This window comes from Doryrhamphus excisus, linkage group LG13 (assembly GCF_037039965.1).
Source record: "Doryrhamphus excisus strain RoL-2023G ecotype Guam linkage group LG13, RoL_Dexc_Guam_v1.1, whole genome shotgun sequence".
In the NCBI taxonomy this organism is placed as follows: Eukaryota; Metazoa; Chordata; class Actinopteri; order Syngnathiformes; family Syngnathidae; genus Doryrhamphus; species Doryrhamphus excisus.
Window position 1 is genome coordinate 5,488,914 of NC_136369.1, and position 12,971 is coordinate 5,501,884.

Genomic DNA, 12,971 nt, shown 5'->3' on the forward strand with positions numbered 1-12,971 from the left:
TGCTCATGTCTTGCTGAATTAAAGAAACAGTCCCAACTGCTGGCCGAGACATGCCACATAACATGGTTCATGTCAGGCTTAATCAGCAGGGCCGTCCCATACTGCACAAAAGCCGGTCAATTGAGCTGACTCATACTGGTCACGAGGGGAACCTGTGCGGTTTCATCAGCACACGTGAAATATTCTGACAGACTCAGACATACATTGATTTGGCAGCTGTCTTTCTAGAATCATCTTTGGCAGCATCTCATATCGAACATTTGGACTACAGAGAGACTCGCAAATCAAGGATTGATGAAATAACAATGTTTTTAAAAAGTGAAGCAACAGTCAGTGAAGTAGGCACCATACCAGGAACCTTGTTGTTGTTTTGTTTTGTTTGGTTTTTTATCGAAAATTGTCTTCCATTGATCACAAAGAAATAAAGTGGTCAAATGTCCTATTTTGGGCTGCACGGCAGTCGAGCGCACAGACGTCACAGCTAGGAGACCAGGGTTCAATTCCGCCCTCGGCCATCTCTGTGTGGAGTTTGCATGTTCTCCCCGTGCATGCGTGGGTTTTCTCCGGGTACTCCGGTTTCCTCCCACATTCCAAAAACATGCTAGGTTAATTGGCGACTCCAAATTCTCCATAGGTATGAATGTGAGTGTGAATGGTTGTTTGTCTAAATGTGCTCTGTGATTGGCTGGCCACCAGTCCAGGGTGCACCCCGCCTCTCGCCCAAAGACAGCTGGGATAGGCTTCAGCATCCCCCGCGACCCAAGTGAAGAAAACCGGTAGAAAATGAATGAATGAATGAAAATGTCCTATTTTCCCTGTCCTATGTCCTGTTTTCATATCCTGTTCTGGCCATCATTTTTAAAAAGTGACAAAAATGTACTGGTTTCATTGTCGTTCAAGTAAATATAGATATGTATCTGTGTGTCGAAGTAATATCTATTTTATTGACATCATTATATTGAAAGGTTTGTTAAAGCAGGATCTGCATATATGACTAATATTTCATACTTTTTCCATATGTATTTGTCCAGTAAGACCTGACTTGAAAAGAGAGCCATTATTCTTACAGACCCTTGAAAGATACTTGTTCTATAATTAATTGAAGTTATTTTTGCAGGGACGCCCGATATTGGATTTTTTGCCCATAACCGATATCTCGATATTGTCCAACTCTCAATTTCCAACACTGCTATCATCTCCGACCGATATCATCATATACCGACACCGATATGTGTAACATGATATCTTTTGCAGTGGAATGAACACATGTGTTATGAAGCAAAAAATATTGCTTTTAGGCATTCATTGTTGTCGTGTTCATTATATTCTTCAGGTAACACACCTGTAGTGGTACAGGCCAATATAGTTAACAAGAAATTGAATAACCAAGAGGGCTGCACGGCGGCCCAGCTAGGAGTTCGATTCCACCCTCAGGCATCTCTGTGTGGAATTTGCATGTTCTCCCCGAGGTATACTTTAAGTGCATTGAAATTCTAAGGCATCTTTGAATAAATGTTGATTATTATTTCAGTCACCATATATCGAAACAAACCAGACTTTAAAAATAGTTCATCTAACAATTCATAAACAAGTGGCTGATGCTGTCATGCCTCCAGACAGAACAAAAAAACATGCCGATTTGTATTTGTAACAGTTACAGAAATTTGCTTGAAGATCTTTAAATAGTCTGAGATAAAAGGAGTGTAACCCATGATTAGTTTGATTAGAAATAAAATCTAACAATGCATTAAATTTCATGAGTCAATTCCTCCCTGCATTAAAGTACGTGCATATCATTCAGTCAAGAAATCTTTATTGTCTCTGAGTGATACAGTGAAACATAAAAGCCTTGTAAAGCCACATTATACCAAGTCTATATCAAGTTTTAAAAATCCAGCTAGGAGACCCGGATTTGATTCCCCGCTCGGGTATCTCTGTGTGGAGTTTAAATGTTCTCCCCGTGCATCCGTGGCTTTTCTCCGGGTTCTCCGGTTTCCTCCCACATTCCAAAAACATGCTAGGCTAATTGGCGACTCCAAATTGTCCATAGGTATGAATGTGAGTGTGAATGGTTGTTTGTCTATATGTGCTCTGTGATTGGCTGGCGACCAGTCCAGGGTGTACCCCGCCTCTCACCTGAGTAAGAACAATGTTACACTTACATTAAATGTATTAAACGAACTGTAGAAAAAAATATGATTATAAATATTAAAAAATGAACTCATATAGAAAATGCATTTAGAATACAGTTCAATTGATACATATTGATACGTAGTTGCATATTATTTTATTTACATATGTATGTATGAATTTCTTTCTTTATTTCTTTCTTTATTTTTAACCATGACTGCTGAGGCTCAGCGAATGTTTGTACATAATACATATTAAACATTAGCGCACTTCAGCGCAACAGAAGGTAAATGTTTGCAGAGGGTTTCAGGATTTACTGTAACCTTCTGTCAGCATATTCGAGATACTTGTAGGGAATTACTGACCACAGGAAGGGATAATTTTTTCTTCCCATATCTAGTAGTGGTCATTATGGAAAGTCACGTTTCTACAAGACATTGTGTAAGTCATGTTTGTCTTTGAAGCAGATGGCAGTCTGTTTTGCACAGTGGCAGATCACTCATATTGCTATTGACATTAATGGTTGTGTAATTGAGTGGGGCCAGTAGCTCAGCAATCCAGTCCCACACCCGTGTCCAATCACTGTGAAGGAAATGCACTTGGTGACAAAAAATTATGACAAAGTGACTAAGACAAATCTTTGGCATCAGTCAGTCTGTCTCAACAGTGTTGTCCTTGATGGGCCTCGGTAGTTTACAAAGATATGATTATTTCTCACAAGCAATTTTCATCATTAACATCAATGATATCGCCAAAGTTACAAAAGACTTAAAGCTGGTATTATTTGCGGATGATACCACTGCTTTTTGTTCTGGAGGGGGAACAGACAAAATCATTAGAAAGGTCAGAGAAGAAATGGTCACACTTAAAAGATGGTTTGATGATAATAGATTGTCCTTGAATCTAAGTAAAACTAAAATCATACTTTTTGGTAACTGCAGAAAGGACACGCACCAGCAAATACAAATAGACGGTGTGGACATTGAAAGTAACTATAACTATTTATAGTTATAGTTAATAACTATTTTATTAGAAATCATGATATCAGGGAAGGATATCATCTTCCCAGGCCAGACCTTTTTACTTTAACCAATAATAAAGATACATTATTGGTCGCCTGACAGATGAACATCTCATATAGGTTAATGAGCATGCTGCTCTCTCTGCTTCCACTCTCATTATAGTATTGCTTAATCTGTCTCACGCACAATTACCCACAACATGCAATGTTATCATAGCACTTAAACATCAAAAGAGTAGATTAGTGCCTGTTAATCTCACACTGAATCGGAGGCATCTTGTTTCCCAGAACTGCCCTCAGCCTGCTGTGAAATATTCCAGTCACTCAACTGTAAAGAAGTACTAACAAGATTATCAGATTACCCTTCATGCACGGCACACAGCAACTGTTTTGCACAGCCGCAACAACGATATCGCCCTGCAAGACCACCGTGTTAGAAGGCTGTGTGCAACATTTTCCCATTTTCTTTTCGTCATTGCTTTTACTTGATGGCTCAAGCTGGCGAGTAAAGGCAAAAGCAAAACAATGACAAGCCCACAGCATGCAAGGTTGACTACTCCATATGTGATCTCACATCCTGCTAACACTGTAATGTAATCGTAACACTGTAATGTGTACATAATTGAATAGAAGTTTAAAAAGGCACGTTGCGCTGTTTTAATTTACATCGTGATTTTTGTTTTGACCAGTGGTGTAATTGACTTAGAGAGTTGATGTCATATCATCTCCTTGGTGTGTCCTCTTGTGTTTGCCTGAGCATAGAAAGGTTAACGAGGGCATGTTAAACAAACAAGCTTTCGTATACAAACTGTGTGAATAGCTTATTGTTATTGCCTCCTCACCAACTTGAGCCATCAAGTAAAAGCAATGAAAAAAAGAAAAAAGCAACGACAAAATGGAAAAATAATAGGAATATTTGTAAATTATTATGATGTATGTTATACATTTTCGTTATAGATACAAACATATCCCCTTCATTTTGGAACCCGTGTGATTCCATAGCAGGATGGTCCAAAATAGTTCATTCATTCATTCATTTTCTACTGCTTTTTCCTCACGAGGGGTCGCGGGGGTGCTGGAGCCTATTCCAGCTGTCTTTGGGCAAGAGGCGGGGTACACCGTGGACTGGTCGCCAGCCGATCACAGGGCACATATAGACAAACAACCATTCACACTCATATTCATACCTATGGACAATTTGGAGTCGCCAATTAACCTAGCATGTTTTTGGAATGTGGGAGGAAACCGGAGTACCCGGAGAAAACCCATGCATGCACGGGGAGAACATGCAAACTGAGATGGCCGAGGGTGGAATTGAACCCTGGTCTCCTAGCTGTGAGGTCTGCGCACTAACCACTCGTCTGCTGTGCCATCCAAAATAATTATTAGACATTATGTGCTCATGTGTCTTTTCTATATAAATGTGTTACCTAGGGGAGCTGACTGGTGGGCGGACAGGAAGTGACGTCGGGGATTAAGAGTTGAGTTTCAGTTTGCCGTGAGTTATGGCAGTAGCATGTGTTTTGATTAAGGATTTTTATTCGGGCTTATTATTGAAAAAGTGTGAGTGAAGCGCAAAGTGGCAAGTGACGACTGCATTTGATTTATGATACGTAAGTAAATAAAAAATTATACATCTGCTAACATGATTTGCAGCAAAATATCTCCACTAAACTTGTGACTATTATGTCTCACTAGTTACGCTTGCAAGTTGGGATTTGATTTTGTTTTGGGTAGAAAAAGGCAATGTATGGTGTAAGAATTCATATCATCGCATCTACTACTTCTCACAATAATTCATCATTTGAAAAAATATGTAGATTTCAGGATTTTAACATTTTTGTCACAAATTCAGCTTAGATTTCAAATCCTTTAATTCAAATGGAAACAGACAGCGGTGTCCCACAAACCATTGTAATTAATGGCATTTTATAACCACTGTATAGCCATATTGATACTTGGCGTCCAACAAACCTGCCTTAATAGTGATTGCTTTGGAATGCATTCAGTGTAGGCTGTTTGTATGGTGTGTAATGTGTATAACAATGTAACCTTTTTAACCATACTGTATTCCGAGGGTGACATAAACAATTTGCCAGAACACAAGTCGATGACATGGAGCCGTGGAACATAACATTAAGCCACTGAGTTGTAGTAACTTTATCATAAGACGTTGTGTGATGTCAGTGGAAGATTGCAAATGTCGAAGATGTTAAATTTGATCTTTGCTGCCAGCTGCCAAATTGGCAGCACGTGCACTAATAGCATCCATGTCACATTGGTTGCCTTTTTCCTTGTTTTCCTTCATCTCCTTGTTTTCCCACACAATAACACACACAGGATCTGCTTATTGCACCAAATCAAAGACAAACCGCAGTGATAACAACAGACAAGAAGTTAGACAGATCCGCATGTTGACTCTACTGTTATTAAAATAGACAGTTGTATTTTTTCCCATTTCTTGTGACTTTTATCTTTAGTTTGTATTTGTATCACTGGGTTTGTGGTATGCACCTGCCAGTTTCTTCTATGTTTCTTTTAATATTCTATCTGTAACATGGACAATGAGAGCATAACATCAGCAGCAGTCATCTACTACACAGACACGTGCTGTGAATAGCCTAGTTATAGTCTCTACTATATAGTATGTATATACTATACATGTATATATATGTGCCCCGCTTTTACCCATTTTACGTATTTGAATGTATATTTTACTCTGTTTACTTACTTTTATTCAACTCCATTTTTTCTGTATAAGTCGCACAAGACCAAAAAATCATAATTAGGTAGAAAAAAACATATATAAGTCGCACTGGAGTATAAGTCGCAATTTTTGTGGGTAATTTATTTTACAAACAACTGGACCAAAACAGACTTTACGTCCTCTTGGAAGGCAGGTTCTAACAATAAAAGAATAGAGAACAGGCTGAATAGGTGTAAGATATGCTAACACAATGGCTATTCAGCTACACAAAAAATAAACATGGACAGAAATGGTGTCCAGTGTTTATGCAACAAACTGTTTTTTCATTTATAAGTCGCTCTGGAGTATAAGTCGCAGGAACAGCCAACCTATGAAAAAATACGGAAAATACGTTGTATATACTGGATCTATCAATACTATCTCTTGTGTTGTTTTTCTATCAAAGTACATGGTCTACATAAATTCACATATCCTGAAGTGCGTTTAAAGAATTTATTTTATTTTTCATTTAAAAAGATCGAAGACAGTTGGGATAGGCTCCAGCATACCACCGACACTAGTGAGGATAACAATTGAAAAAAAAAAAACTGTATTTAAAAACTGTATTTACTCAAGAAACTACAGGGTACCAGACCCCCCCCCCCCCCCCCCCGGCCTCTTTGATGGCCACGTCTGGCCCATGTACTTGAAACACACCAGGGCGAGCGTACGTAACCACCAAACGCTGCAACACAGAACTGAGGGCCACCTGTAGGGGTGCATCATGGTTCTTCCTTCATCAAGTTACTGTTATTTTAACAAGTCAGTATATAAATTAGTTCTCATCACACAATATAAATTAAAGTAACATTTAAAATCACAGCAGGGGAATACCTTCCATGATATTGAGCCTTACATAGAACTTTATTGGTCAAACTGTCACTGAAAATAATAATGTGCGGTGAGTAAAGTCAACTCTTTAGAATGCAGCCGGCGGTCTCCCATCTTATGATCGCTCTGTCAGATGTGCTACCACTCTAACACACAGTCTCCAGAGTACATGCTGGACACCATCTAAAGTCAAGCATGAATACAGAGGCTGACAGGCCAATTATCAGATGTACTCTCCGTTCTGCATCCCCACCTCTGAGGGGAAGCAGATGTGAGAATTCTGTCACTTTCACTCAAGCAGCTGCAGTGACATGTCCCAACAATAAAAGCTGCAGCCTTCATAAAAGATCACGATGGACAGACCTGGAGACCTAATGTTGTCACACAGTTTCAACTAGTAACGTTTGCAATTCCGGACTCGGGGTGTATGTACACTTTGACATGTGGAGGAGAATTCAGCATGAATTCAGTTATCGCTACATTAAATTATAGCTGAAGATGTTGGATTGAAATGTGTACTTTTGATGGTACTCTCTGCATGTTCAGTAATGCAAACCGATTGTTGAGTTTAGAGAGCCACATGGTAAATAATGTCTCTGCTCTGCAGGTGAATGTTGCTCCAGCGTGTGTCAAAGCCTTGACCAGGATGCTTTACTGCCCATACTGCCGCAACATGCCTGGGCTGAAGCCCTGCCAAAACTATTGCCAAAATGTCATGAGGGGCTGTCTAGCTAACCAGGCCGACCTTGATCCAGAATGGAATGTCTTTATTGGTAAGTCAAAAAAAAAAAAAAAGTGTAATCTCGTGTCTGGGCAACTGTTTTTCTTCCATAGCTCACACTTCCAAGTCAGCACGTTACTTTTTCATTGCTCTGTCTTGGAATAGTCTCTGTGGGAATTCAGTCGGATGTGCTACGTTTTGGTTCTGCTCTGAAGGATTTACAGAGACAAAACTGAAATCGTATTTGTGCGTCTATTCCCTCTTTTTTTCAGTTTGTGTGTATGTGTGTGTGCAATGGTGTTTTCCATTGCAGGGACCCAGGCTGAGTGCTTAAAGCTGGCTGTGGTCCCTGCTGTTTGGGGTTGATAAAGGAGACCAGATCCGAGGCAAACATATTTTCTGTCGAGTTTCCAGCAGTGCTTGGTGAGTAATAGAGCACTGGAGCACTGTGGCTGTAAGTAGCTGCTTGCTGAAAGCCTGACTGTTAAATGGATACAAAGAAGGCACATTGAATGATCCCTCTAGATTTTTTTTTTGCACACTAATGCTTTGTTGTTCATACACCACCATCACACTAGCTTTTTGGTTTAAATAAGGTGAATTTTATGTGTGTCAAGAAAAACATACTTCTGAGCTACTGGATGCTTTGTGACAAGTCTGTACTCCGAAAAGCCGACCGACAGCATAGCACGTGTTCTCTCTGGTGGCACTTCTGACTCCACATATCAACACAGCCCCCCCAGTGCACTGAATGAAATGTCTCTCGGCTTCATGACATCTGTTAAAAAGTTAGTGTCTTGTTCGGTTGTGAAGAGGCAAATCCATCGTCGCAAAGGGACGGTGTTCTTGACAGTAATGGGAAATGCTGCTGTTGTAACAGAATGTTGAATCCAGTTAGAGGAAGAGCACCCTTGAGATGTTGACAACTGTGCAATTTAATTGTACGGTACTCATGTTTTGTTTGGATGTTGTTGTCTTTTCTTGTTGGAGTAGAAAAACAGTGTATCGAACATTTTTGATTACAAATTGGCAGAAGCAAGGCACACAAGATGCCACTGGTTAAGAAAGTTTCATTATGCATTTTATAATCAATACAATGTAGTGATTCAATCACAACGTTAATATTTACAGAACAGACCTGTCTCCTAATCCCAAATGCTGTAAATTGAACTGTATTTTATTGTATCAAAATATATTAATGAATTATCTGTTATTTGTGCATGTTTGTGCAAAATGTATGTATTTTTGGCCAGAATTAAGCATTTTTCAAGCATAGTGACTACAAAATCTTTAATAATGTAAAATACAAATATAAAACATTGTGTCTCATTTTCTATTATGTCCACTACTGTATGTTGAGTAATACAAGTGTAAAAGGGACTATAGGGGTGCTATTTTACATCTAGAACGCTCTGATTATGTTAAGAAGTGTATTTAGAAGGTGGTAAATACGTTTTTTCTAGGCTCTAAATATAAACATATTTAAGGTTATAAGGAATCCTACTTCGCAAATTCGCTGGAACCAATTAACCGTGATAAATAAGAGATTACTGTATTGGTGCCTGTATTGGTACTGTATTGGTGCCAAAAATAAAATGAGCATCCAAACAGAAAGAAAGGGGTTATGGTTTACCTGATATTGTTGGTTCACTACCATATTTTAACCACAAAAATCACTATTTTGTGATAGCTGAGGTAAGAGGAGACATTGCCACTCCATGTCTTCGTTCTTTTATATTTAAATGATTTCACTTTGTGGCATTTTGGCTGCCAGAGTTACTACGCAACCTGCAAAATATTGATCCGCCTTTCAAAATCCCAAATTAAAACTATACACTGTGTCACAGGTCAGCACAAGAGGAAAACTTTGTATTATAGACATTTATAGATCATGAGTAGACAGTCTGTCATCACCATCCATTCAAATAATCACATATTAGAAAAGGGTAGAGGAGAGGAACTTTTTTCAATTTTTCTTCACAGGCACTTAATGGCATTTATCTGTGGACTTTGTTCATGCTGAAATGTCACAATCAATAGTATTGATTGGTAAGACCACAAGAGAAAAGAGTTGAGGCTTTACTTCCACAGCACGAAAAAAGTAAATTGAGATTTAAAAATTCTAGTACATATTTCACGGTTCATTAGCATCAAATGCACATACAAGTTAAATACATTACTGAAGCAATAATGCAATAATTTCACATTTTGTTAGTCTCCCTCCCATAAGAACAACACAGAACTTATAAAAAACGTCATAAATGGCAGTTTACTATAGAGAATCATGTGATGTGTTTGAGATGAAGAAGGGATTGGACATCCACCAATCATAGTACAAATTATCACAGGGGTCATGGGCATGCTGGAGGCTATCCCAGCTGTCTTTGAGCGAGAGGCGGGGTACCCCCTGGACTGGTCGCCAGCCAATCACAGGGCACATATAGACAAACAACCATTCACACTCACATACATGCCTGCAATGGACAATTAAAAACCTAACCTAATTAACCTAATATGTTTTTGGAATGTGGGACGAAACCCACGCACACACACAGCTGTGTGGCCTGCATGCTAACCACTCTTCCACCGTGTTGTTTCATTACAATTATTTCTTCTGAACTACAAATAAAGTTGAGTCTTAGTTTGTTCAATTTAATATTTTATCTCGGCAAGTGCCTTTCAAAGTTTAGACAGCGTAATAATCACATCCACACTCACTTCCACCTGTTATCTTGTAGTTAGGACAACTTGTTTATTTATCACAAATCATTCCTCCATCACATATTCTGACACACTGACAGATAAGTGACCAAGTTCGAATGAAGCCTGAGTGTCATGAGTAGTAATTTAATGAAGATTAACATACTCTGGTGGCATCGAGGATACATGAATCGCTATGCAGTGTACTGCTTGTGACTGTTTTGGGGACAGGATGAAACTGGTGCTGCTCAGTGACAACACAGAAACTGCACAACAATACGTACTTTCACTTTTGAGTCCCCAAATACCAGAGCAGTCTCCAACGATGCCAGAAAAAGTACCTAGATTTATGCACGGAAAAAGTCGAACACCTTGAGTGCTGACACTCACTGGAGTGAGACATCCACATCAACATACAAGTGGAATCCAGTCTATATTGATATGAAAAATGTGTTTGTTTTTGATATTGTACTTAAAATGAATATTGATTATTTTTTTATTTTTATGCTGTATACAGGCCAGCCCTGTACAATGTTACAGTATGACCATTATGATTGTTCACATCTGGGCACTTCCTGTGAAGAGCTTAAAATCCTGACTATTCAATGCATTACACCATTCATTCATTCATTCATTTTCTACTGCATATCCTCACGAGGGTCGCGGGGGTGCTGGAGCCTATCCCAGCTGTCTTTGGGCAAGAGGCGGGGTACACCCCGGACTGGTCGCCAGCCAATCACAGGGCACATATAGACAAACAACCATTCACACTCACATTCATACCTATGGACAATTTGGAGTCGCCAATTAACCTAGCATGTTTTTGGAATGTGGGAGGAAACCGAAGTACCCGGAGAAAACCCACGCATGCACAGGGAGAACATGCAAACTCCACACAGAGATGGCCGAGGGTGGAATTGAACCTGGGTCTCCTAGCTGTGAGGTCTGCGCGCTAACCACACGACCGCTGTGCAGCCCTGCATTAAACCAGGGATTCTCAAATGTGTCAATCTTTTTAAACCTTAATGTGATGATCACCGACTATTGTGCCGTGTGGTGCTCGTCCCTCTCTCTCGCTTTTTCTCTCTCCTGCAGTTGGGTGCTCTGCTGGAGCTGGGACAGCTGGACACACCTGCACCTAATCAGGCAACCCCCTACCTAGGCTGAGTGGACGCAGCCTTGCGCTGCTGGCTCTTCACTCTTCACTCCAGAAGAAAAAATAATTAATGATATGTTTTATATATTAATATATGCATATATATATTTCTATGTATTTATTATATATATACATATATATATATATATTAATAATAATACTAAATATAGCAACTTTTGATCAATCCATGTCCATTTCATGGGTGTACAGATACAGATGGTGGTGTCCTTGCACATCCCTAGTTTCAAGTTTTTCAAGTTCATATTTTCCCTGATTGTAGAAACGTTTTGTATTCCATTTTTGGGTAATAGGTTACTATTAGCTTTATCCATTGTTTTAGCTGTTTGAAAATGTATTGATCTTATTTGCATTTTTACATTTAGCGAGTGAAGATTGCTCTTGTAGGTATTTAGGTATTAGTTTTACTTAGTTTCAGAAATAATATATTTCTATCAAAGCATCTTTTTATTACAACCATTTTATCTGTGTTATCTGTGTATCTGTTAAATTATGCTCCTTTCAGAACAAAAGACAGTAGTATCATCTGTAAATAATTTTACTTAATTTTAAGTCTTTTGTCACTTTACAGATGTCATATAATATAAAATAATATGAAACCGATATACTATATAAAAAGATGTTGCATAAAATAATGAAAAAAATTGTGACTATAGATGAATAATAGAATGAGTATAAGGAGATTATCTTAATACACAGTGACTGTGCTTTGTCACCCTTGGGCCCATTCATAAAGAATAAGAGGGTGGATTTACGTCCTTGACAGTATAACAATGTTGAAACTTGTGACTTTTTTATGTGACCTACATACATGAACACATGCAAAAGTAAGATGACGGAAACAACTTGTGAAATAACCATCCCTCTATAGTCTTCTATCACAACAAGACAATGTCATCTTGGATGCAAGGAGATGTTACTATGAACTACTATATACAGATATATAAACCTGAGGGAGGATGGGATATACTTGCTTGTGACTTTGGTGTGTGTACATGTGTGTGTGTGTGTGGGGGGGGCTTATACCAGACCATCCGTCACCTGCCATTGTGACAAATATAGCCAGCTCTACATCATGACGGACACATCATTACCATTTGTCTTGCCAGCCCCCTGTTAAAGTACCCTCAGAAAGACAAGATGAGACGTCCCTGTGCTGTTTTTTTCCCTCAGTGATTCAGAATCAGCTCTATTTTTGACAAACATTGCAAATTATTCATAATATCTACAATACTTGTAAGCAAAGAAACGATCTTCAGCTGTCTTAAAATAAAATGTGTTGCATTGCTATATTACGTATACATGTGTCCCTCTCAGCACATTTTTCCTAATTAAGATCTAGGGTTGTGTTGCCTTCTGTTTAGTCCTTTGACACTACTGTGTAAACGATCCTCATTGATTTCATTTGCTCATTTCTTTTTAATTGCATGGCTTGCTTCCAAGTGTAACTTTACCTCCCCACAACCCCCTAGACCCTGAGTATTGAAGCCAAAAGTGTCTTTTTTTTTCTTTTTCCAACCAGGGATCTGGGATAGCTGTGAAAACAGGAAGACAAGTCTGCTAGTCATCTTTCCTGCATCGCTCCAGTATCCATATGATCACATAGCCGATTAACTCCACATTCGGGAGCCCAACTGCACTCTCTGAG

General features: G+C 39.0%; 1 protein-coding gene across 3 annotated transcripts in view; it reads left to right on the forward strand.

Moving 5' to 3' along the window:
* The window catches only part of LOC131139792 (glypican-6-like), a 138,589-nt gene that overhangs the window by 80,552 nt on the left and 45,066 nt on the right, over positions 1–12,971 (forward strand). For all 3 annotated transcript variants that reach the window (XM_078795729.1, XM_078795728.1, XM_058089686.2), the window contains exon 4: positions 7,336–7,501. In XM_078795729.1, coding sequence (XP_078651855.1) covers positions 7,336–7,501 — 166 coding nt within the window. The remainder of the gene's footprint in view (positions 1–7,335; positions 7,502–12,971) is intronic.